The 27,622-nt window shown below is 40.1% G+C and overlaps 1 protein-coding gene across 5 annotated transcripts in view; it reads left to right on the plus strand.

The window, feature by feature from the left end:
- Positions 1–27,622, plus strand: part of LOC116938719 (V-type proton ATPase 116 kDa subunit a 1-like) — a 276,745-nt gene that overhangs the window by 154,478 nt on the left and 94,645 nt on the right. For all 5 annotated transcript variants that reach the window (XM_076056558.1, XM_032946244.2, XM_032946245.2 and 2 more), the window contains one exon: positions 26,822–26,908. In XM_076056558.1, coding sequence (XP_075912673.1) covers positions 26,822–26,908 — 87 coding nt within the window. The remainder of the gene's footprint in view (positions 1–26,821; positions 26,909–27,622) is intronic.

The following is a 27,622-nucleotide window of genomic DNA, read 5'->3' on the forward strand; positions in this document are numbered from 1 at the left end:
TAGTGAAGTAGTTAGCGTTCTGCCCTATTAACCCAGTGACCAGAGTTGAATGCCACTCACACCCAAAAACAGTGGTGAATATTTGAATGGGTCCAGGGCCTCCCCTACATCGCCTCAGCCTTAAATGAGTACCTGGTGCAGTGTGTAAATATCAGCAATGGGGAGACAAAGGCGGCTGGGCATGGTGATGGCCAACCCAACCCCTCGTGTACCGTACCGGCCTTCATAGGTGCTCGCTAACGGCACTTGCTCCGACAGCCTGTTAAACGCTATACAGTGGGTCTTTCTCTTTGTATATGTGTGTGATACGTGCATGCGCAAACATCACTGTTGTTTCCATTTGTTTAAAATATACTGTATAAGTAACCAGATGCATGTCACTGATCAGCTCTGGTAATTATATATCCATGCACGTCTGTCAATCGAGATCTGAGCGCATTAGACATGCCAGCAGAGCCATGCAGTTAAACGCCCTCTGTATATTGTCCAGTACTAATATTTCCAACATTTGTGCAACTCAATTTCTTAAAAAAATTATTTAAAGCTTTCGTGACTGCAGGGATTCATATTCTTGGTTCTTTCGGTAAAGTCACCACGTAGAAGGGAAACAATAAAATAATAAAAAATATAAAACAATAAAATTCTCACGACGTTTCGACTGCAACACAAGCAATCATCATCAGGTGTGAAAACCACAACAAGAACATTTTGAAAAAAGTGGCGGTTTAAAAATGTTTCTTTGTATATTTATATATAAAAGAACCAGATTTATTGCAAAGGAGCTACTCTCAATCGTTTGTAATTCTTTTTGTGTGAAAATGTAAATATGTAGTCTGAGCATGGTTTGGTGGTTGTGTGCCTGTGTGGGTGCTCTGCTCCATTCAATATCTGCTGCTGGACAATTTCCCATGAGAATCAGCACAGACACGTTTGTGTAATTGTGTTTGCAATGTTAAAGAAAAAATAATTGTATTGAAGAAGCCATTTTTATATAAATTAGACTGAAATTGGTTATGATATATTGTTGGTGCCAGCATAATCCACTTTATCATTCTTTGGTATGTTCCAACATTACTTAATAAATAAAAAGTGTTTTTCCTAAAATACATTGCAGGAGGAATGTATTATTACATAGCTGTTTTACTGCGTGAAGCATGTCATATTACACAGAGATAAAATATGAAACTTGGTTCATCACAACATTGATTGTGTCCATGAGTATGATTGTTTATGTGTGTGCGTACATGCGTGTGGGGAGTGGTGGCGCAATTGTTAACCGCGCTGTGCAACGAACTAAGTGATCCAAGTTCGATTCTCGTCCATGACCAAAACCGTGGCGAATATTTGAACCAGTTCTGAGCTTCCCCTAAGTCAGCTCAGTCTTATATGAGCATCAAGTGTTGTGTTTAAACATCAGCACTGGTGTTGACCACCCACACGCTCGTGTGCACTGCCGGCTTTCCCAGGCGCTGCTCACGAACAGCAAGCACTTCCACCAACAGTCTGTTTGGGGCAATACGGGGGGATCTTTGTTGTGTGTATACATGCATCTGTGTGTTAGATAAATAGGTGCATGGTGAACAGTATAGTTTAACACGTAGGCTTTCGCGACCAATATTATTCATAATAACGGTTTTTGGGTTAGATCGCGTTTATTTATAAATGTGTCGTAACCCTCCACCACCCGACACGGCCAATCAGCAAAAAAGTGTCACGTTGACAAAAGACAAATAATTCACTACTTTAGCCCACCGGTGTGTTGAAGAGTGACTGTAAATGTGGATTCACTCTTCAACACACCGGTGGGCTAAAGTAGTGAATTATTTGTCTTTTGTCAACGTGACACTTTTTTGCTGATTGGCCGTGTCGGGTGGTGGAGGGTTACGACACATTTATAAATAAACGCGATCTAACCCAAAAACCGTTATTGTGAACAGTATACTTTGCATTGGCACATAGTATGACTTGTGTGTCATTAAAAAAATGTCTTGGAATGCTATTTATTTTCGGTGATTCCACGTAATATGCCACTATCATTTATACTGTATTTCTATTAAAGTATTATACATTATTAGTAGTCACACTATGTACGTGTTTAACTCAAAAATTCCGCTTCGATGTCGGGGGCACTCTTAGCAGATCCTCTAATACGCAACTCACCATGATAATTACTCCTAAAATTCACAAGTAATGTGTTGCATAAAATGTCGAATATTGAGTCATGCCCTTTTTTTCGTTGGTTCCATGTATTAATATAGACGGGGCATATGAAGATATATAGATACATATACAGGTATGTGTATCTATACAAAGACAAAAATGCCCTGTATAGCCTGAACAGATTGTTGGGGCAAGTGCTGTTAGCGAGCACCTATGAAGGCCGGCACGGCACACGAGGGGGTGAGTGGCCAACACCACGCCCGGCCACCTTTGTCTCCCCAGTGGCGATGTTTACACACTGCACCAGGTACTCATTTAAGGCTGAGGCGATGTAGGGGAGGCCCTGGACCCATTCAAATATTCACCACTGTTTTTGGGTGTGAGTGGCATGTGAGTGGCTGCACCAGGTACTCATTTGAGGCTGAGTTGACCTAGGGGAAGACCAGGACGGGTTCTATACACACGTGTTTACATACATACGCTCGTATGTATACATATAGAGGCATACACATACGATTTAGATTGGATAAGGGTCTATTCAATCTACACACTAAGATTATCGAACAGTTACTAAGAGAGATTCAGTTTGCTGATGGTTGTGCCCTCATTTCACACACACACACGAAGAAGACGTCCAGAAAATTGTGGATACCCCAAAATGCTTCGGTCTGACAATCAGCCTGAAAAAGACATAGGTTAGACAGCACCAGGTCATCATTATTCTGAGTACTGTGATCTCACCATCATTTTTGACAATACACCTTTCAACCTCGTGAGGAAATCATGCTATTCGGGTAGCATGTGACCCATCAGTGCTGTGATGGATGACGAGACCACTCATTATGTGGCAGAAGGTGGCATTTGGCAGGCTCACCCACAGGCTCTGTCGAGAGCGTGGTGTTTGCCTCTGATCCACGCAGTTGTACTCACCTCAGTTCTCTATGGCTATGAGACATGGACACATAACTGACACCACATCAAATAGCTAGAGAGCTTTCACCTTCGCTGCCTAAAATCCATCTGCAACATTAAGTGGCTGGACAGCATCCCCAACACGGAAGTCTTTGAGAGGCGCCAAATCCCTGGCATTGAGAGCATGCTCATTAGGGCACAACTGCACTGGGCTGGACATTTTTGTACATAAATGCTTGCCCTGCTGCATTGTTATATAAGTATATAGTAGTCATATCTACATAGAGTATTATATACTGTACTGTCATCATACTCTTTGGTTCTTTCGGTAAAGTCACGTAGGTAGAAAAAATAATATATCATGACGTTTCGATCGCAACGCAAGCAATCGTCATCAGGCGGAAGAAAGAGGAGGGAAGCTGCTGATGCTGCTGCACGCTGCTTTTAAAGGTTCGAGATGGGCGTAGCCCCAGAGTCATAAACGAAGTGGGGGGAAGGGGGGGCTAGTGATGTTAAAGTGAGAAATTTGTATATAAATGTACCGTGTAAACGTGATTAGCATGTCAATGTAAGCTCGCAGCGCGCCGTCACATCGAGGACTGCATGTAAACGTAAGATCGGAAAAAGCTCGGAAAGAACCACAGCCACTTCGGAGCGAGCAAACGATGGTGGCTGTGTTAGTGAATGTAACGTTTACACAGTACATTTGCATGCAAATTTCTCCGATCATGCAGTCCTCGATGTGACGGCGCGCTGCGAGCTTACATTGACATGCCAATCACATTTACACGGTACATTTACATACAAATTTCTCACTTTAACATCACTAGCCCCCCCTCCCCCCCCACTTCGTTTATGACTCTGGGGCTACGCCCATCTCGAACCTTTAAAAGCAGCGTGCAGCAGCATCAGCAGCTTCCCTCTTTCTTCCGCCTGATGACGATTGCTTGCGTTGCGATCGAAACGTCATGATATATTATTTTTATACCTACGTGACTTTACCGAAAGAACCAAAGAGTATGGATTCCTGCAGTCACGAAAGCTTAAAAAAATATTGTACTGTCATCTCCACACGTATCACGAGCGAGAGGAAGCTTTAGCTGCATGACTCCCCCTTGTTCATGATTAAACAAAATTGTTGAATCGCATATTCTGGGGTTTTGTTCCCTGTTGGTGACAGTGACAGCGCCGTGAGTGTTGTGATTCTGGAATTAGAGGAGCGTGGATTTGTAGAGTTTCGCCGGATTCTGCATTTACAAGATTAATCAGTTTGGCAATGGTCAGCATTACTTTCTATACATTTATAGGCAATTCAATATAAGTGTTCCCCCCCACCCCCTCAAATTCCAACTTAAAAATAGCCTGACAAATAAAGGAGTTAATTGACAAATAACTGGAAAAATGTAAAAGCAAATAATTGCAGCCGCCACTTGTGGTTTTTCCAGGCCTAAATGCAAATTGGCTGTAACCTGATTAAATAAAGAGCTTTTAATGGAAATGATATGTACAATATCACTTTCCCTACAAACGGAAAACAAACCGATGAAATTAAATATTGCTGAGCATTTGATGTGTCTTTTAAATGCAGCCGGATAACTTAGTTTCTTAATTTTCGAGATGACAAGTTTAGTGCAGCTTTCATATCACATAGATGGTTTCTCGACAAATTGAAAAGTATTATAGCTTATAACTATAGAACAAGGACAAAACATTGCATTGGCTAACATATTTCATTACTATGTTTGTGCTGTATTCTTCCATCAGAACGTGCTACAGTTAATTCACAGCAGAGATCTATATGCCATTCCTTTAAATATCACCTTCCCTAAGTATTTTTTTTTAAACTTGCAATTGCTCACTATGGATCAGCGCTGCCTCATTAGGCAGAGTGCTTTTGTTACACAACAGTGTCAATACAAAGCGATATGTGCAGTGTTGTGGACATGTCCCTGTCTTGAAGAGCCTGAACGCTCCCTGGTGTGTTTGCATGCTCGATCTGTATGCGCTGGAGCGTAGCGTGTCGGCACACAACGCGTGATGTGGAGTATTGCCACAAGCATGTCAAGCAGCCTGCGAGTTCTGCACAAAGGTGATCCTCGCAAAGTGTGTTCCGATTACGGAATGTCACAAGGAATATGTATTTAGCCTTGTGTGACCATCCCATGGGTTATCCTCCCATTGGTTTGGTGTGTTTATATAAAAAAAATACTTTAAAAGAATGTAATTGTTTGCAGATGATAAGCAAATGGAAAGGCAGAATACAGGTTTTCATCCTAGGAATGTATATTGAACTTCTTTCGCACCGTACATAGCCAACCGTGCTGATCGGAGGTGCAGCATGTTGATGAATTTTATTTATATGTAAACATTTAGTAGATGCAACCACTGGTCCCTTCCAACAATTGGTCCCTCTTCCTTGATGATGTCCACAGTTATAGCATGTGGTCCCAGAAAAATTCCCTTCATTTATACTGTGAAGGGCAGTGTGTACGTATTCAAGTGTAACATCTGAAGCTCTCTCCCTCTTAATCTGCACATTATTCCACCACCAACTCAGATTCTACAATTTGTCTCTTAACACTTATAAGGCTTGTACATTTAATACAGTAAACTTTAATTCATATTTTACACATGTAGTGACATCGCGGGATGTCACTGGGTAATGCCAGCCTTAGAGAGGCACGGTGTGCGGTGTATTGACATCGCAGACACCTCTAGGATGTGGGTGTAGTACCGGCCCTAGAGGGGCTCGGTCAGCGCTGAGTGATAGCGCTGGATGGTATCACGCTTCGCATGCAGTGCCAGCCTTACTATAGGCCATGGCACTCCGGGTGACCCGAGAGGACACTTGACCGGTTAAGTCTGTTGTTCATCTTGAAGAAACCTTCGTCTACGTTCTACGTCCTACAGAGTCTCCAACACGTGGACCGGGACCCAAGCTGTGGTCCAGTCCATTGTAGTTAGTTACGGTGTAATTAGCATAGTTAGCCTGGCGCCATCATAGGTTGTTATTCTGTTAAGGGGCAGTTACCCCGTGTGTTGGTGTTAATAAATGTGTTGCCTCCAAAGAGTACGTCTGCGACTTAGTTTAACTCTTTACATTATGAGACCTCCTTTGCCAGAAACAAGATATAGGAATAGGTTTTACCCTTTTAACTGGCACAAAAACTGACACCTTTATTCAAGGCATCATGTTTGCAATAACCACAACACAAGCAGTCAAAATGCAAACAAAAAAGACAACTCTGATAATAATATGCACTGTCCTTAAATTTGATTGGTCCACACCCGAGACAGCTTTTCTTAGAGCCTAGTCTCCATTGGTGTTGGACCAGAAGACGCCTTTTGGCGTCTTCTGCCTTTTGGCGTCTTCTGCCTTTTGGCGTCTTCTGGTCCAACACCAATGGAGACTAGGCTCTAAGAAAAGCTGTCTCGGGTGTGGACCAATCAAATTCAAGGACAGTGCATATTATTATCAGAGTTGTCTTTTTTGTTTGCATTTTGACTGCTTGTGTTGTGGTTATTGCAAACATGATGCCTTGAATAAAGGTGTCAGTTTTTGTGCCAGTTAAAAGGGTAAAACCTATTCCTATATCAGTTTAACTCACTACATATATTATACATTTGCTAGTGCTGTTCATTATAAATTACATAAAATATTCCAAAGTATTTAATATCTCATATACAAGATTATATTGTTTGACTGGGGTTTTTTCACCATTTCATTTACGTTTTTTTTATATTTTCGTTAATTAGCTTACCAGGTCTGGTTAAGTGCAGATTCTGGCTATCCGGGGTTATATTGTATCAAATGCCATTATGCTTGGCCTTTGTATAATATGAAAATACATTTCAATCAGTGGAACGGTCATCAAAGCTCTCAAAAAACCTATATTTATCATGTGCTATATTTCCATCTTTCTCCCAAAGATATACTATTTGTGAACTACCAATTGCAAGTTATTCAGTGACGGAACATGTTTTTAAAAGACTGAATTGGGACAATAAACGCCTATATAGAAATAGATAAAATATTAACCATCTCAGATTTGTTGTATTACTGCCATTGATAACATCTGGGAATGCAGCAGCGTATGTTTAAGAAGCCTCACTCTGCTGATGAAACAAATTAGGTTGAAGTCGGTCCAGAGATCGATTGTTTAAACAAAGGCTGCTTAATAATATTGGTGTGGCTGATAGGCTAAAACATATGTATTTGAATGTGGAGTTATGATTTTATATGTTTTATATGCTTTTGTGTACAGCGTAGTATAATAATAATGAAAAAAGGCTGCAAAGTGGTGCTCAAGATACATTTGATCGAAACTAAAGTCACATATAGCAAGTTAAATAAACAGTTAAAGATATCTGTGGGAGAGACACAACTGGAAAACAAGTAAGAGTATGTAAATAAGGAAGGTAGACCGGGGTTAAATTATTGCAAATAAATCTGGACAAGAGCAGATTGGAGTGCTTTTGGAAAATTGGATTTAATCATCAAAAGAAATATATTGATGTGCCTAAAGAAATAAATAAAATCCAGCAGCCCCAGTTACTTTCTATGACAGATGGATCAGAAACGTGGACACTGACAAAGAAAATGGAACAAAAGCTAAAAAGTGCACAGAAAAAAAGCATAGAGAGAGGTGAATACTTGGAATCATGCAATGTTTTCGACATCAGCTTTATCATGAAATCGTGAGGTGGTGGCGACTTGGTGAGGCCTTGATCCAAGGGCGGATAGATCGTGGCTGATGAAGATAATGATGCACAACATTTAGTATGTGCATATTATGTTCATGTAGCGTGTATCTTTCAAATTAGTCATTGATCATATCAAGCAAATGCAGGGGCTCTACAACATCTGTTAATTTCAAATATCAATTTTGTCTTCCGTTAATTCCATGTTTTATATTCCCCATCCTGCCCTGCCCATTCCATGCCTCTGTAACTAATCATGCATGCTTATCATCAGACCATCGCTGCTTTGTGTATTGTATTACCATTCACATTGCCCACTCCGTTTCCTTTAAATTTAACACCATGTCGGGAATAGCACCCGACGTGCATCCCACTGCACGTGTTCAGCACAAGATAGTGTCCCCAGACAAAGGGGTCATTCCCTAATATATGCAACAGCCATCTGTAACAGTAAGGCTAAAAACCATGAATCCCATTTTAGTTTTCACGTGCAGTATTGGTGAAAATCAGCATTGTCATTAACACTGCCTCTAACCTATTGAAGCCATATAGATTTCATCCATCACAGTCAATATTTCCTGGCCACATGAAGGCAATTAAAAAAATAATCATTTGAAAAATATCCTTGACCTGCAAGACAATATTGAGCTCATGTCCCATTCAAATGAAATGCCCATGTTTTGTACATGCCCAGCATCTTTAAATTTAGTGAAACCGTTTTTCACAAGGAATTAATTTGTATATTATAGCAAAGAACTACCGCACCCATTGTATTGTGCAGTAATTTGCGATCCTGGATGTCAATTCCTTCTTATGCAATTACCATTTCACGTCGGGGTTACGCTTCTCAGCTGCAGTGTAATACGGTTTTGTGTCACCATATAATTTACGGAGTATAAAAATTTCTCCAATGGTTTCCCATCGGTGCACGTGGATTATGTTGCTGCAAAAGGATAAATCTCTTGACTTAAAACTTTCGTGACTGCACGAATTCATATTCTTGGTTCTTTCGGTAAAGTCACGTAGATAGATTTTTTTTAAAATAAAAAATATAAAAGCAAAAAACCACGACGTTTCGATCGCAACACAAAGCGGTCTTCATCAGGCGGAGAGACCGCTTTTGTGATTTAAACGTCGTGGTTTTTTGCTTTTATTTGTAATTTAAACAAATATGTTCAAAATTTTATTTTATTTTAATTTTCTATCTACAGTACGTGACTTTACCGAAAGAACCAAGAATATGGATACATCTCTGTTTATTATTCTTGAGCTCCAGCCACTTTACCGTTAAACCATTGACGGCATGCAGCAGAAAAAAAAAAACAGTCATGGGTTACTGCATTCGTGTCCGTAACGCTAGAACGGTGTTCTGCCGAATGACTCCCGCGGCTATCCGAACATAAGTTATCTGGGCTCATACCTTATCCCGTATGCGTTAACCAACGGACCATTAGAGCCTTGAAGAACGTGTATCCTTTGGCCTTAAAATGTATTGCTCGATTCATTAGCGTTTTACTTGTCAGACACACACTGGGAATTTTTGTTTTTGGAGAATGGTGACATTCTCCATAAATAGACAGATGACTGTTGTACACTTAATCAAAATAAAAGGGTTTTTTTCGTACTATTGAAATGTACAATTGTATATACACACGTTCCTTATTGTCGTATTGTGAGTGTGCTTCTCTGCATTAAATTACACTGTGGATGCAGAGAGCTTTAGTGTGCGTCTGCATATAAATGTGTACGTGTAAATACAGCGCCTGTATGCATTGGTAACATACGGGAATACGTCATCACTATGTATGTATTCAGAAAGTAACTCTCCATCACAAGCAAAATAAGTAATTAACGCTTCATCGTAATGAATGAAACATATTTATATTTGGATTAATATCAATGCATCTCATCAAAGCAGGCTGTCTCTGAATTATGAATGTATGGATACACCTTTACACTTAAGAATGTAGTGTGGTCGACAGATGATACAGGCACACAGACTGGCAGAAGAAAGACAGTCAGACAGAAAGGCTTGGTTCACAAAAATACCGTCACTGAAACATGACAACTTTTTTTTATCTCTGAGGGGAAAAAAAATCTAACACGTGGCACATGAACTCATTATAACATATTGGACAGGCTTGTCTGAAGGGAAAGGCTGAAAATAACAAGTATGGCGACTTCTGGTGACATTTTTTACTTGGCTTAATGACCCCTATATGCTGTAATAGTTCACATGCTGGTGTCAGCATGACACGTAATTGGCCTAATAGTGGTACAGGCTTCAACATGCTGCCCATACATCAGACCTCCATTGCTGCCGGCTGTGGCTTGTGTCCAGGATGGTGTATTGATTGGGCTGCCCCCATGATACACATTGACAATTGATTCAGTGACGCAGTGTCCGGGGTTTGGAACCGCTCACTCTCTGTTGGTTTGCCTCGGGCAGGCCAATGAACGGACTTTCATTTGTACCTGAAATTACATTTACTCTGGCATTGCTAATATTTCATTCTTCTATGTTTTGATTTTATGTTACTGAATATAACAATTTTTATTAGATTTCATGCTTGTTCAGCATTGCTCGCTTCGCCTCGTGCACATCTCTCGATCTATTCACTACCTCATCCTAGTGTTTTGGTGCTATTTACCGATTTTTGGTGTAATATGCCTGTTTATTTTGTTAATATTGTTAACGTTTGTTATTTAAGCACTACTTTTGCCTACACCTTTGACGCGTTCTGTTCCGTTGTTGTCAGTCCCTCTGTACGGATTACTTTGATGTTGTTGTTCTTGTTCTGTGTTGATGCACCACGGATCTCCCTCGCAAACTAGCTGGATAACTGGCTAAATAGGACCTTTCGTGCAATAAATAAACATTGATTGATTTTTCCAGTGAACTTATTTTGGAAATAAATACATTACGTGTAAAGTTTTTTCGGCAAATATTGATTCTGCACTGCTCCGATAATTATTATCAATTATCCGTAACTTGTGCACGTGTGAGCAGAGCGGCTATGATAACTAGAGGTGCAAATGGAAGTATACACAGCAACAGTTCAGGACTGATTGCCTCGTTAGATGTTCATGCCATGAAATAAAAATCAGAATCTCATTGTCCTTCAATGCTATGCTTAACTAAATGTCAAATGAAATCATGAAATTGTTTCCAAGTACATTGCTTGATTGGGTTGTTTTTCAACAAAACGATATTCTGATTGCTGTTGGAATGAACACAAGTTCCATATTTTACAAAAAAATATTGTAACACTTACAAAAATCAATCTATAAAGAATGCATTTTTGGCACATTTCATAAACCTTTATGCTTATTTATCATTCTTTTAAATTAAATTATTTCTGAAAAAAAATAACCCCAGAAGATATTTTATAAATCAATTACATTTCTACAATGATGTCTCTCTTGTACTGAAATCTAAGAAATTTAAGTTGTGCCAGATTAGTCACAAGTTCATGGACCGCTCGGGTATCCCATAAATTACATCAACATGCAGCATAACGCTGCCTCCGAGTGCAATGGACGTGGGAATGTGGCTCCAGTGATCGCTCCCTTGGTCCGCCATGAATAATTCATTTGTCCCTAGCCTGGAAGGTGACCTTGTGATTCGTCACAATCGATCCGTGCTGCACAAATCTGTGGTGTTTGCCCCTGGGCAGTGCAGCACAGAGGGACAGTGAACTGAGGGCTACCATATTACTGGGCTTCTGAGTCACTTAATTTAATTTCCTTTATGGCTTTTTATGTTGTAAGCTTGGTTTTTTTCTCTGTGTATGGGCCAAGATTTATATAAAAGACATGTTATTTTTGGATGTTGTTGTTGTTCGCGATCTTTTGCATTGCAGAATAATATTTGTCCTGAACAACATTAGTTTATGTCACAAACCATTCCATCAATGTTTATTTTCTGATATTAATGTTCTTAACATTAACATTGTTTAACCAGTAAAGCCTCACCGAGTCTCGTTATTCATTTTCAGGAGGGTCCTGACAAGTTTTCGCAGTCTAAAACAGTAATTGCTACGTATAATCCCAATCGGATGACTTGCAGTCATGTTTTAAACGTGGTCAATTTTAACCATAAAACCCGCCCACAATGGCCTACTCTACCGAATGACATCAATGGATCTTTAACGTTCCCTCTGAAGCATCCGACGCATATTTTAGAGTTCAATACACCCGCAGTAAAAAACAGGACAACTGCTGGATTTTAACAGCGAGCCTCTGCAATAAACAGCGAATGCACTACAGCCAAGCGCTGTCACCGCCCAACGTCCTAGCATTGTTTATCAGAACATTGCAATGGACAAAAGCACCTAGTGGGGATAAAACTCTTGATGTAGCTTGCAACAGTGTGAATTGTATTCAGTATTCAAATACAATAAGATTATGGTGTAATTGTGTTAATGTCAAAAATGAATATACGGTGTTACTTTCCTGTTTGTGGTTACATTTATTTCATACATGCAGTTGAAAATGCTGTGGACATATCCTGAGTGGCATTTGTTACAGGATTATTACGAGCACAGCTTTCAGACTCCACAGGTATAGGAACCTACAAATTGTGCTGGTATTACAATCACAAATCCATGTTGGTCCCTGGTAATGATGCAAAGCTGTTGTAAGTAGCTAGGCAACTTGTGTCGGATTTGAAGGACAAATCTGCTCTTGGCTCAGTGGAGGTGCTCAATTGTGTGATGCAATCGGCTTCAAGGGTTATTTTCCTTTTTTATGAATTAATTGCACTGATCTTTTTAAATCTCTGCATCTGCAGTCATTTCAACCATAAAAAAACAATAATATGTGTTTTTTTATTTGTTCGTGCTTTTTTATAATTTTCTTTTAGTATGTCAGGACTCTCTATGTAATTTGAACTTGATGCAGTTTGTGATTACATGAACATTGTTGTGCCAAATAAAATGCACAAAGCCAATGCATTTTATCACGCATTGTATATAGTTCCCCCTGGCATTTTGTCAACACTATAATGTTGACTGTAATATTTGTGGCTATAAATTGTGGACTGTGGTCTAAAACATTCAGCTGTCAATTATTTTAAATTTATTTAGTGCAGATGACGTCTAAACAATGTCTTGGGAATTAATCTAGCTATTCCCATGGTAGCATTAAAAATGTGCTGTAGAAGGATCATTATAATACATTCATTAATTATAATGAATGGAAATTTCAGTAATTGGAACACTTGTGATTGTTATAAATTAAACATGTTTTTACATATTATTTGATGATGCTGGATTGGCAGTGATGCACAGGCACAATAAAAAATATAAACTCAACACATTCGTCAATCACACTGCTTTGAAAGGAAAAAATATAATCAGTGACGTTTTTGGCAATGACCTGTATTCATAGACGAATGTGTTGCATATTTTGTACATACAATATTATGCTTTAAAATTATATTATGTCGATTTTTGCAGCCAATATTATAATACATAGTTAGTGTTTGGGTTAAGCCATATGATTATCTGGCCTAATCTGCATTGTAAGACCCTCCATCACTTCTATAATACAGTTTTGTTTTGGGTTAGATCGCGTAAATATATTAATTTGTTGCTAAACCCGCCACCACCCAACACAGCCAATAAGTAAGGTTTTTCGCGTAAACAGAACATGCCAATTTGTTACTAGTACAGCACACCAGTGTGTTGGAGAGAAAAGCGACAACATTTATCATCTGAGTACGATATTTCGATAGAAATTACAATCGGCATCATCAGGCAACAGCCAGATTTGTGGAGAAATCCTCCTGTTTCGTTCCTTTATATATTTACGCGATTTAACCACAAAAAAACAGGATTATGGATGATATTGGTCGCAAAAGCCTACGTGTTAAACTTTAAACCTCCACCACCTGACATAGTGAAATACATGATATTGTCATGTGTACAAGTGTTTAATGCACCATTTAGTTTCGTTTCAGCTCACAAGTAAGTTGAACAGCAATTCTCACAGCCAAATTTTGCAATTACATGTGACATATCACTCGAAACTACACCAAGCATCTTCAGGACACGATGCAGGAAGTCAGAATAAAACCTAAGAAGTTAGAACGAATTTCTGGACATTTACAATAAATGTTAGATTAAATGATTGAATATACTTGTTAGCTGATCTTATTCCTCTTACAATGATATAATTTATCTATGCAATGATATTGTGTCCTGGGATTCTTAACTTAAAAATATTTTGGAGTGAATTTCGACTTCAAAATGCATTATTGAGTAGCTGAACAGCTGTGTGATGCAATTACAATGGACAGCACCCACCTCGGCATCCGTCAACCCCTTGCATTATGCATTCGGAACTAAACCTTACAGACTTCAGGAGACTGTCCCCCTAAAGATCCACTGAGCAATGAACAATTTGAAGTACGTCAATACAATGTAAAGCCAACAAAAAATCAACACGTATAAAAACATGCTTAAATATGTGCATTAGTTTTGCAATGAGAGCATTCTTTAAATATTACACCTTGAAGTGTTTTGTGGATACATTTTTATTGACAAAGCTCATCTAAAAACTAAGCTCTGGTTTGCTAAAGCTGTTATTTATTGGAAACTACCATTACTAGTCGTGGATTTACGAAAAATGTACAATTGTAAAACTTCCTAATAATTTGTAATCCTCTTTGGTTCTTTCGGTAAAGTCACGTAGAAAGAAAATAAATGAAATAATAGAGTACGACGTTTCGATTGCAACACAAGCAACCGTCATTAGGTAGAACTAAATTTGAGAGAGAGACAAAACACAGACACGGAGACACACAGACAGACACAAGAAGAAAGAGACAACACAGACACACAGAGAGACACATAATATAGACACACAGAGACCCAATACCTCTATGTTCAGGCATTAAACAGAGAGAGGGGGGAGGTTGGGTAGAGAGAGAGGTGGGTCTGCTGGTGGCTGCTGCTGGAGCAGAGAAATTAGCATGTCAATGAATCCACCCCGAAGCGACCGAGGGAAAGAAGAAGATCGAATGGCCCTATGAGAGCCTGGTAAATTTTTAGAGAGAGAAATAGTTTGAGAAAACTAAATTTAGCAAATCTTTTGGAAATGTAATGTAATGCAACCTATTTTACCGAAAGAACCAAAGAGCAATTCCTGCAATCACGAAAGCTTCAAATCAAATTTGTAATCCAATAAAACCCCATAATATGTACAATTCAGTAGATATGATTTCAAATTGTGGATATTCCAAGAAATTTAATTTGAAAACAATTATCGATTGGTGGTCGTGGATGAAATAAATAATAACTTGCTTTCTAAAAGCCTGCTTATAGAGTTTATATATATTTTTGTTAATGTAGGGAACTTAGGTTGGCTGGAAATGTAACTTCGTACAGATAGGAATGCACAGATCGTGCGTGGCCGGTGGATTATAAGGCCACCACTGGGTGCTTATGGGAGATCTCCAGACATGCAGCGTAATACGTAGACTCCAAACCACGTGCCATCTAAATGGCACTTTCTTTGATCGTGCATTTAAATACACGGTGGCCGTTTTTCATTGTAAATTAGACTTAAATTTTGTATTGCTTCATTATATTTTGTATTGGTTCCTTACAGAAAGAGAGTATTTGAATTAGTCTTCTTCTTTCGTATGGCTGATATAAATCTAAAGCAACAACTAACATTTTACATTCCGGTAGTCAAGCCAGACAATCGCGTCAGGAGCAGCAGAGTATGTATCACTGTGATGTTTTCTTCATATTTGTGGATCGGGCATTCAGCGCTATATGTTATACGGTCTGTTCTGGATAACCACAGTTGCACAATGGAGAGTTTTTAATTCTCCATGTGGACCATGAGCTTCATGGAATATCAAAGCCAGGGATAATCTGCGTTGGGTCTTTGACAAGGTATTTGTGAATTATTTTGAACTCCATTTAGCTTTCCAAGCTCCATCGAGTTGAATTTGTATTATTTAACGTTAAGATCATGGGTCCAAAAGGGCTTGTATCACTTCACTTGATGACGAGGGACGTTATTGAGTTCCTGATGAATGGGACGGTGACTGTTTTCCTCGATTCGCAGGACTTCCAAGAGGGTTGCAGCATTGCAGGCAGATGGGTGGGGGATAGATGTGTGACAGCATGGGCAGCTAGGGTGTTGGGGTCGACTTGAGGGTTTCATTGATACACCACATTGCAGTGTTCAGTTGGACATCAACAAGTCGAGTGTAACTACTTCTAGTCTATACTCGTGCACAGTACTCGACTACAGAGTACACAAGGGCCATCGTTGGTGTCCATAGCACTGGTAATGATGCTCCCCAGCTTGTGCTTGTCAGTTTCTGGAACAGGTTGACCCTTGGTTTGGTCTTGGCGTCTACCTTTTCCAGGTGGTCGTGGAAAGTTAGCATACAGTCCAGCTTTACTCTGAGATAGGTTGGAGTGTGGTCGTGTCACACAGTGTTGCTGCAGAAGATCACTTTCAGAGTGTGGTTGGCACTCCCATGATAAAGATGAAATGCAGTGACTGTTATTTTGTGAGGATTTAACTTGAGCCTCCATTTCCGTAAATATTCTCCCATGGTGTTTAGATCTTGGTTCAAAGTGGATTCAATGTCTTGAAAGTGGTTGCTTGCGTTGCCAGGGTATGGCCATCCGCATATACAAATTTGTGTGATCCGGTTGGCAGCATGTCGCTTGTGTAGATATTAAAGAGTGTTGGTGCGAGTATTGAAACCTTTAGTAACTGGAGTGATCGTGCTTTGTTGCCCATATAGACAGTCATTCGCCTATTGCTCAGCTTCATCCATGTCAGGCGTATTGTTTCGAGGCAAGGAATGGTCCTTACAAGCTGCAGCATCAAGCGCATAACCAATATTATGTCATAGGCCGATGAAGAGTCCACAAAGGTTGCGCTGGTCTTGGATTTCTTCTGGAATCCAGCTCCAATGTGCATCACAAGGGTCAAAATTTGGTCACAGCAGCTGTATCCACTTGTTCTTCAGGGATCACTGACTCGACGGGATGGCTGATTCTCTGGAGGATGATACAGTCCAAGAGTTTATAGGTCGTGAACAAGAGTTATTTGGTCTATAGCTTCCCGGGTTGTCGGTTGTCTTTGGTATGGCAATAATCATCACCTCCTGCCATTTTTTTGGGATGCATCCGGTTTTCATGGTTTTGGTGTACAGGTTTGCCAGCAATTGGAGTCCCCTAGGGCCTAAGTTATGTAGGAATTCTGGCAGCCAGACTCTCCCTCACTACCTCTGTGCTGATTGCATCAGTGTAAGCGCCTTACTTTATCTGCATCAAACATTACTTGCTGGCCACCAGGCCAAGGCTAATTCTCTAAACACCTAAAGAGTGCTTCCTGTATACAACTGTGTTAACCTTCTTCCCTGTAAGTCTGCTATTTAATTAAACTCACTTCAACGACGATACTAGTTGCATTGCGAAGTCATTTATGGAAATGACTACGTTGCATCATTGTGCAACTTGGCAGGGTCCATTACCTAGCAGTGAACGCTGTTTCGTCATTAGGGTAAATAATGTTTCTTAGTCTGAGCTATATCAAATCCCATACAACCATCAGTTTAAAATAAATGATTAATGCAAGTGATTAATATGACCAGTTCATATATGACTTAAATTAATCAGCCGCTGTTTCGTGGAATGCATCTTGTGATATAGCTGTTTAAAACCCATTCCGGCAAAATTGAATGTACTGCTTCTCTTGATGCTTCTAAACAGCATTACTACCGTGGTAACATATCGAGTCAAAGGAAACAGAGAAAAAACTATTCTCCATCGAAATAAACGTCAACTGCATTTCTCAGTGTGAAAATGGAAAGCCTTTTTACAAAGCTGTGATGAACAAAAACAATTGTCGTTTGCTTTGTTGCGACTGATGCAGTGCGACACAGCATGTGGCTTTGCGAGCATGCAGCGTAGTTTTGCAACACGCCTTTCTGGCAGACAGTAGTCTTTCAGCTGATTTCTCCTCAATTACAGCCACGGCACTGCATTGCAACATGGTTGGGTGTCATTAAAATGTCGGCGGCACTTCTCTTAGCTCGCAGTCAGTATGCCATTGACAATGCATCTTTAGACCTGCGAAAAATCACTGCCTAATAGTGTGAGTCTGTATAAATTACCCAGGAGACACCATGAGAATGTTTATGGCAATGGCTTGTGAGGAAGAAGCATTTTTTTTAGATGTAAATGTTAATGTCCATACGCCATGGTGCTCAGAAGCATTCTCTGGGCCTCCTGCGGAGATGAAGATTAAACACCTCTGTTGTGGTGGGTCGACTGAAGCCGCGCCAGCGCCATCCAATTATAAGCCCTCATTTTCATCGTCTGCAGCACAGGATAAACCCCATGTACTACCAATGAAAAGGCAGTCATGAATACGTGCATCGAGCCACAGATGTATGCTTGCATTTTTAGGTTCTTGGATATTGTATCAAAATAGCAGTTTGGAATTGCACAGTACAGATTTCAGCTTTATTAGCTGTAACAGTAACTATATGAAGTAGAACACAGATGTACATTCTCTAAATAAGTGCTTTGAACGATATATCAATTTGACATTTAACTACAATGTGCCAAAAGGTTTGCATTGATGTTTAACTCTTTACTTGATAACCAAATTGAATGTAGTGGTATTGAAAGTAAACATTTAACTAATTAAGATATTTTAGATTGTTTTTATTTGATCAAAGGACCAATGAATGCACACTAATGAAATTCAAAATTCTGTATTGACATCCAGCATCACATTGTCATGCTGAGCAATTAACATATTTTATATTAATTTGCATAGGCAGCGGTAGGAGATCCTGCAGAGTTGGGAGATATTCCACCAATGTCTGCAACTACACAAGCTTGGGATCGTCGAGGTATCTTTTCTCTGATTTTATATTAGAGCAACACAGCATTATGGATGAGAAAAAACATAGAGCAAAGAAGATGAGAACAAAGAAAATAAATGAAAAATTAATGGAAATGAACAACCAATGGAAATGAACAACTGCAAATGGTTGAAGAACTTAATAAAGAATGCTGAAACATTGGGCTGCAGATACATTTAGCAAAACAAAGTCACGAATAACCAGTTCATTCAGCAATATTTTATATATAAAATGTTGGATGGTCTAAACTGGAAAACACATGCAAACCGTGGTTGCGAGATGTTATCTCTCTCAACTGGTATGCAGGAGGTCGTGGGTTCCACTCCAACCCTGACAATGTCTGTATATTTGGAGTTCGTATTTTCTCTCTTCTCTCCATGGTTACGTGGATTTTTCTCCGCGTCCATCAGTTTTCCTCTACACGTTTATAAACATGCGTTTATATTACTTGGCTACTGCTATAAATTCCCACATAGGATGATAAGTGACTTCCATGAGCTTTTTCATGTGTGACCAGGTCGCTTCTGAAAAAGAGTGAACAACTCAGTGGGCTTTACTTGGTAAAATAAAAATAAAACCGTTTAGTTCGTTTTACCTAGGGGAAGTCGGAGAGCTTTTAGAAAACTGAAATTAGTGATGGAACGCAATGGTTAAGAATATTTTAAACATATTTCCTGCGATGACATACTGTTAGGGCAGACCTTGGAGATTGTGTGTCTACTGTGCAACAGCTGTGGAATCTGGCGATAGAGAGCGTTGGCAAGGTGTGGCAGTATCATTAGCTTTTGCCATGACAACATCTTGATCTTGATTACATGGATCACAAAAATAAACATTGGTAAAGAAAATGGAACAAAGATTGAAAAATGCACAAAGAGACAAAAAGAGGAACATATGGATCGAAGAGCAAATAAAAAAGCTGCAGACATTGTATTGATTGTAAAAAAGTAAGTGGTCAGGAAAATATATACTGTATGCTCGCCGAGGCCACCCGCAGACGAGATGGTGTTAGGTGGATGGTTATATCGCAGGACTGGGAGAGACGGTTATGCCTTGGGGAAGTCTTCATCTAACAGTGGATAGATCATGGCTGCGGATGAGCATTGTGGATACGAATGTATTTTTAAATAGACTATTTAACTGAAATACTTGTGTAATATACAGTTGTCATAGGTTTCTCATGCGCACGCTAAAAAAAGGTACTGATATCATTTATCATCCCCTCGTAAAGAATAATTCCAATTTAAAAAAAGTTAATTAGCTTTTGCATCTATCTGCAAGTTTTTAATAGTACACTTTTAATGATAACAATGGGGTTATGAAAGAGACAAACTTCGAAGTGTCTCCCATGGCATTCTATGGTGAGATATTGTGGGAAATGATGTGGCCTTTCATGACCTTTATCAAGGTTGGGATAGTGCTAACAGTACCCATCCTTCACCTTTATGCACGTGTGACTGTGACCAGGGTCAAGTTTCAGCATTCGCACAATGTCCCTAACTGTCTATAACCATGGATGATGACAAAACACCGACTACTTTGTGTTCTTTATTTATAGTATTCAGAAGAATCATGTCATCCACTATACACTCTATATATCATCACCAAACTCTATATATCCTCACCAATAATTGGCAAAATATCAAAATAACATAAAAATGTATTTAGATTGCATTGCTACAATTGTAATATGTGCAAATGCAATGCTTTTTACTTATTTTTGGAGGCTATTTAGGTTCATTAGGTTCCCGACACCTCCGATTAGCACATTTGGCTACATACGGTGTGAAATTAGTTAAATATTCAGTAACATAGTTCAGCTGATACATAGATTCATGTAAATGAATGTCTGTATCATGGGGTGTGCAACCTTTACTACATGAGAATTGTATAATCTCTCCACAGATCGTCATTTTCCTAAATGTTTGTGGACGTGACATTATGGAAGTCTGTTTATGGAAAACATCCCACGGAGTTGTTGATGCAATTTTTGTGGACATCATTGTATAACCCTCATTGGAACCATACAAAAACAACTACATAACGAGGCTCTGCTGTTCACTTCCTCCAATGACTTAATTCAATGTGTATTGCGGCATGCGTGGAGGAGGGAAGCCGATCTTGTTTCATGGTCAAAACCTCTGGGTCCATGGACGTTGCTTCAAATCCTTCCTGGACTCGCGCTCCCTACTTTTTCTCTCTCATCTAACTCGACTCCACTGCACACACACTCTCTGCTCCAACAAAGGCTTTCTGGCAAAGAACTAAGTTGCTCATTCTCCTCTGCTGCCCATAGTCTGGAACTCCTTGTTCACGTCCAATCTCAAGACCTTACTTTTTTTCCATTGCCTATGACTTGACAGTCTCTCTCGCTGTAACACATTGTTCTTCATTGCAAGGCCCACGGGCCAATGGCGGCCCCTGGTGGCCTTTAGTGCGGCTGCTGATGTGCAGTCCCCGACAATACACAAATGTGAAAACACCTCATCATCATCGTCATCGTGCTGTCGACCCCAAATGGTTTCAAATGTGTGGCGGCCCTCGCACTGATGTCTCACCGGCAAAAGTGCCACCCCGCTCCCCCTAAGAAAATTAGTGAAGAACACTGCTATAACATACCATTGTGCTAACTACTATTTTAAAAATGAAAATTCTTAAAGAACAGCCCACACACAATCTAAAGCTTCTCTCCTGTGCATTTAGGACCCAAACTCCCCAACCCTCAGTTGTTTTTCTCAAAGATAACTCTCAGCCTCTGAACACAGTCCATGAGCTGGAAACGCGTTGATGTTATGTTCCTCTTGATGAAAAAAAATGAAGTTAATATAAAAATATAAGAATTCCCCCGCAGCAGAAATGAAATGGAGGAACTGAAATACAGTACTTGTGTAATATACTTCAAACATTACATCTCTGCATTGCTCTAAAATAACCTGTAATAACTGCTCCACGATCCCTTTTTAAAATAAGCCATGCCATCATAAATAAATTGAACAATCCATGTGTTAGCTTTTGATAGAGGGCATTCCCTGTTGACCGGAGCACAAACAAATGCATGGCATGGCACTGTGCTGCAGAAGGTAAATTATTTTGGGCGAGAGATAAACATACTTTATATTCTGTGAGAGTACTGTACATATATAAAGAAGTTCTACATACATACTTGTGCTCTTGAGTAAAACCAAATGAAGGGTTAGTTAAACCTTAATTCATGTCATTAATATGCCGAATTAATTTGAACCTACTTTGATAACTTATGAATAGTAAGACAATACATTGTTTTCTTCGTGACTGTTTCTTTATGTATTCTAAAGAAACTAGACTACTTATATATGTAGTGTTCGATTTCACTCGGACAACTTCAGTCTTTCTTCGAACGCCGCTTTATTTACAATTCTCATCATGTCCTCCACATTCCACAATATCCAGGTCGCCACGGCTCGCTCGCCGTGCTTCACTCGACTCGCTCGCCACCTTTGTCTCTCCACTCCCCACGATTACTTCGCTTGCTTCGCACTCAGCGACTCCGCACTCAGCAACTCCGCACACAGCGTCTTCGCACGCAGCGACTTCGCACACAGAATCTTCAGCTCCGCTATCGCTATGCTCACTCCACTGCTGGCTATTCTCTTCTTCAGCTCCGCTATCGCTATGCTCACTCCACTGCTAACTACTTCGTCTCTAGTAATAGGTTTTACCCTTTTAACTGGCACAAAAACTGACACCTTTATTCAAGGCATCATGTTTGCAATAACCACAACACAAGCAGTCAAAATTCAAACAAAAGAGACAACTCTGATAATAATATGCACTGTCCTTGAATTTGATTGGTCCACACCCGAGACGGCTTTTCTTAGAGCCTAGTCTCCACTGGTGTTGGACAAGAAGACGCCAAAAGGCGTACAACTCAAAAACAGTGCACTATCAGAGTATTGAGGGCTCGGGGTGAGCATTTACATTATGAGACCTCCTTTGCCAGTAACAAGATATAGCAATAGGTTTTACCCTTTTAACTGACACAAAAACTGACACCTTTATTCAAGGCATCATGTTTGCAATAACCACAACACAAGCAGTCAAAATGCAAACAAAAGAGACAACTCTGATAATAATATGCACTGTCCTTGAATTTGATTGGTCCACACCCGAGACGGCTTTTCTTAGAGCCTAGTCTCCACTAGTGTTAGACCCGAAGACGCAAAAAGGCGTATAACTCAAAAACAGCGCACTATCAGAGTATTGAGGGCTGGGGGTGAGCATTTACATTATGAGACCTCCTCAATACTCTGATAGTGCGCTGTTTTTGAGTTGTACGCTTTTTGGCGTCTTCTTGTCCAACACCAGTGGAGACTAGGCTCTAAGAAAAGCCGTCTCGGGTGTGGACCAATGAAATTCAAGGACAGTGCATATTATTATCAGAGTTATCTCTTTTGTTTGCATTTTGACTGCTAGTGTTGTGGTTATTGCAAACATGATGCCTTGAATAAAGGTGTCAGTTGTTGTACTTCGTCTCTGTTCAGCTTCGCTATTGCTACGCTCACTCCACTGCTAACTACTTCGTCTTTGTTCAGCTTCGCTATCGCTACGCTCTCTCCTTCCAACTCTGTCTCTCCAACTCTGTCTTCCAAACTCTGTCTCTCAACTCTCCACACTTCAATTCCCCCTGTTGACTCCAAGCTCTCCCAACTCCACGTCTTGCCTCGTCCAGCTCCCAACTCCAACAACCCGCTCTCTGTGCGTCTCCCCAATGTATCTCCATTCTCATTACCCCTAATTAATTGGCCCGCGTGCCTCCCCACGCTTTGCGTCCTCAAACACCTGCCTTTCTCCAGACATCTCGACGCCTCCTCGCCCTTGACAACAGCCCCAGCCAATCACCGCCGTTGCTGGTCTTCTGGCTTAATTGGCCCAACCGTTACCTCATCATCCCACCCCTTGCACCTGGCTGTCCTAACATGACCCATACTGTTTTTGCCTTCGCTACAGGCTGACCCAAGATAACCCGTAATGTCTGTGTGATCATGCAATCACACCGCCTCCACCACGCACCTTCGTACTCCACTACATATATACTAAAGACATAAACACAACTAACGTCCAGGGCAATGTATTCTATATCAAAAATGTAGCCAGCTCTGCGGATAAACAGAAATAAATGATTCAGTAAGACAGAATATATGGTGACTACTGCATGAAATTCTGTCCATGATGCTAATGACATGCTGACCACGTCAGCCACACATTAATGACAGTTTGGAAAATTGTAAACCGCTCTACTGAGCAAAATTAATTTATCTGACAAAATATGATTATGCCATTAACAGATGCATTTAAATTTATGTGTACACTTTAATGCTGGCACCGGGATAATTTAAACACAATTCCCATCATTACATATTCACATGTTGATGTGTAATGAAAAGTTAATTATTCTTACAATAGATTTTTAATTAAGTTACGTGAAATACGATTAAAATCCCATAATCCTTAGGTGTAGATATTGTACTACAAAGCAAGATTTACCAAAAACAAAGTGTGGTTTCTGTCTTAGGGTAAGGCTGATTATTTTACAGGTTTGAAAATCACAAAGTTGAATTTACTTCTCGGTCATGTTATTGCTGAAGTCAATGTATCGACCCAAATTTCTCCTAATGCATATGAAAAAATGCCATTGTGTGTTTACTTTTTAGACATGCTGGTAAAAGAAGTACATATTTTTCAAAGACAGTTGCAAGAGCAGATAAATCTTGACTTAAAGCTTTCATGACTGCAGGAATTCATATTCTTTGCGTCTTTCGGTAAAGTCGGTAAAGTCATGTAGATAGGTTATTTTCTTTCAACCTATCTACGTGACTTTACGGAAAGACCCAAAGAATATGCTCTTGCATATTCATTTACAGTAACTTAAAGAGGGCTTGTCAACCTGTGTACCACACAAAATTCAAAATGAAGGGGTACTTTTGTGTTTTGTGGAGATGAAATGTTGAAAGTGTTAGAGCGTGAGATCCACCAATGTAACCAAATGGACCTTGCACAGTGCATCCTTGAATTAAACCCAGAAAATCTACTCTTATTGTGTGATGTCAGTGCTAATAAAGTAGCCATGCCCTTAACTGACTTTATAATAGAAAAGAGGCAGCTCTATGATAAAATAGATTTTGTACTGCATGTATTTTTGTACAATGTATGAATAGTGTTAGCTTCAAGGAATAATTCGTATACATTTGCATAAAATTCTAACAATCTTGATGTTTCTCAGTGGTATATTCCAGGATAGGCCATATTAATTCTGCACACGTATTCATGGCAAGTCATAAAGGTCAAAAGGAAATTATGTTTTACCAAACTCAAGTAATAAACTGGACATCATGTTATAATTCACAAAGAACAAGACCCATGCACTAATAAGGCAGAATAACGTATAGCAGTAATGTTGTGTTTTGAGCAATGGTCTGAAGTTCAGAGCGTATGTAATCAGCGCCGTGTATTATTTATCATCGCTAAGGGCTACGTGAAAGGGAAATATTTGCTACCTTTTTCTCTCCCATGAAACAAGCCCATCACGTCCAATCTGGCTCACCAATGTTCCAACACAGTGTATAAAAAAAAGACCTCATGATACTGCACCGGAGTGGAATGGTGGTACAGCAGCCAGCGCATTGGGCAATGAACCTGTCAATCTGTGTTCAATTCCCAGCCACGCCTAACATCGGTAGCGAGTGATAAATCAATATTGTTGCCCTCACTCCCCCTCATTCACCAACTCACAATGATCAGCTTGGCAAATTATGGCTCAGCAACCATATGAATAACAGGGCATGGTTCCGAAGCCTTCATCCAGCAGTTACTTACAAGGGGCTTTAAGTAATTAATAATTCTTATTTTGCACTATAACCCTAACCTCTTCCCTGATCAAAATACAATTGATCGGACAAACGACTGATATAGTTAATGAATATAACGTTATTCTCTCATAACTGCTTGTCACCACATCCCACGAAATCTATACCTCCATACTACTTAATGTTCAAATGAAAGCTTGCAAAAATATATTATTTCAGCGGCATATGATAGGTCCTTTAATGTGTACCTGTGCGGTGCACTCCGTGCAATGAATAAATAACATGTATAACTTATTTCACAACTATGGGACCCTTTCGCTCTATATTGGTACTAAAAAAGGGTGTCAGAGTTATAACTACTCAATGTGAGCTATTCATACTTTCGTGTTTGCATTGTTCATGTACTATTCGCCTTTTGGTGGCCTTTGGTTTTTACCACAAGTATGAGTGGCTGCGCAGACACGATGCCCTTGTCATTGGTGTCTGTTTGGTGTATTGACACCAGCAAGGGTATAAAGCCTTATACTGGTAGGAACCTCCTGGTTACACCAGCCCACAGGGGATTATTGTGTCCGTCCGTCCGTCGTGCATCCAAAAATGGGAGGGGTGGGGCTGGGTGGAGAGGGGAGGGTGGGGAGGGGCTGGGTCGGGAGGGAGGGGCTGGGTGGGGAGGGGAGGGGAGGGTGGGGAGGGGCTGGGTGGGGAGGGTGGGGCTGGGTGGGGGATGGGAGGGGTGGGAGCTGGGTGGGGTGGGGCTGGTCACCCCGTGGTGCCCTTATAAAACTCAACGTTTAACCTACTCACGCCGGCTTGTGCCCGCCCTCACAGTCGGGCATATTTGCGGGATACACCACACCGCTGTTGACCCTGGCCATTGAACGAGCAACCCAACGTTCCTACCAGCCCCCTCCGCAGGAATGTGTTTTAACATTCAAAATATTGCATAACAAAGTTGTTAACAAACTCTTTGGGCCTTTCGGTAAAGTCACGTAGATAGTAACACATTAATACTGTGTATGTTTTATGCTTGTTTTTTTTTCCTCCAGTGGATATTAATATGCCGACACTACAAACAATTGCCACCTTCACTGCATGCAAACCTTTGTACTGTGATATTACTGTCGACAGAACCAATTTTAATTCAGTAAATTTCGGCGAGGCTATTCGACGAATGATATTCTGAATAAAGGGATCTCTGAACAATCCTCGTGAGCTCTGCGGTACAGCACAAAGCCCATTCCATTCATCGTGTCTCGTGTCCACGCACTTCACACTGTCTCAATTTGTCGAGCAGAAGCTGCTGATGGGCAATGGCAGTGAGGAAGCCGGCATCGTACAACTGGATCAGCTGAACATGGCGCCACCAGACCTCCACAAGGAGGTGAGTTTGAACGGCACAACATGACTCGTGCACTCACTTCAAGTTTAATCAGAGTCCATGGTTCAAATCGATGGTGGATACACACTTAGCTCCTGTATTCGGTAAACATCAGCGGTGTGCATGTTGAAAGAGAGAATGGGATCGTGCTTGATTGTCGCGTTTGATATGCCACACAATAGCAAAGATGATCCCATCCCAAGCATTAAATAGTGTCATCTGTCTTTTGCAAAATCTTTTTACATGAAGCTCTTTAGCAACAAATAATGAGTTTCAAATTCAGGGAGAGCAGGACCAATGTATTGCATTATGGTCTATTTACCAGTATTGCCATTTACCTGCTGTACTAGAATGTATTATCGATGTGGGTTTGAGCCTGCATGTTCCAATACATTTTTATAGGCATATTGCACTTCATCAATTAAAATTTTGATGTTAACTGTCAATTAAAATATTCCAGAAACATCAAATAATATGTGCCTTCAAATTGTGACTATCTAGAATTTGTGTTATAACGTATCACATTGGGATTTTGCAAAAAATCTTTATAGAAACCATTTGATTTGTTGAAAATTATCTTTTTCAAAATGCGTAATATGAATAACTTGGGCATTTTACTGCGTGATACATCATAGTATTGCCATATAGCAGTAACCAGTTATCAGATGTGCTTTCATACAAGCAGCAGCTCGATACTTAATTGCTGATGTCCATTAT

Source organism: Petromyzon marinus, chromosome 4 (assembly GCF_048934315.1).
Source record: "Petromyzon marinus isolate PM22_M1 ecotype Great Lakes invasive population chromosome 4, UKy_Petmar_22M1.pri1.0, whole genome shotgun sequence".
Classification (NCBI taxonomy): Eukaryota; Metazoa; Chordata; class Hyperoartia; order Petromyzontiformes; family Petromyzontidae; genus Petromyzon; species Petromyzon marinus.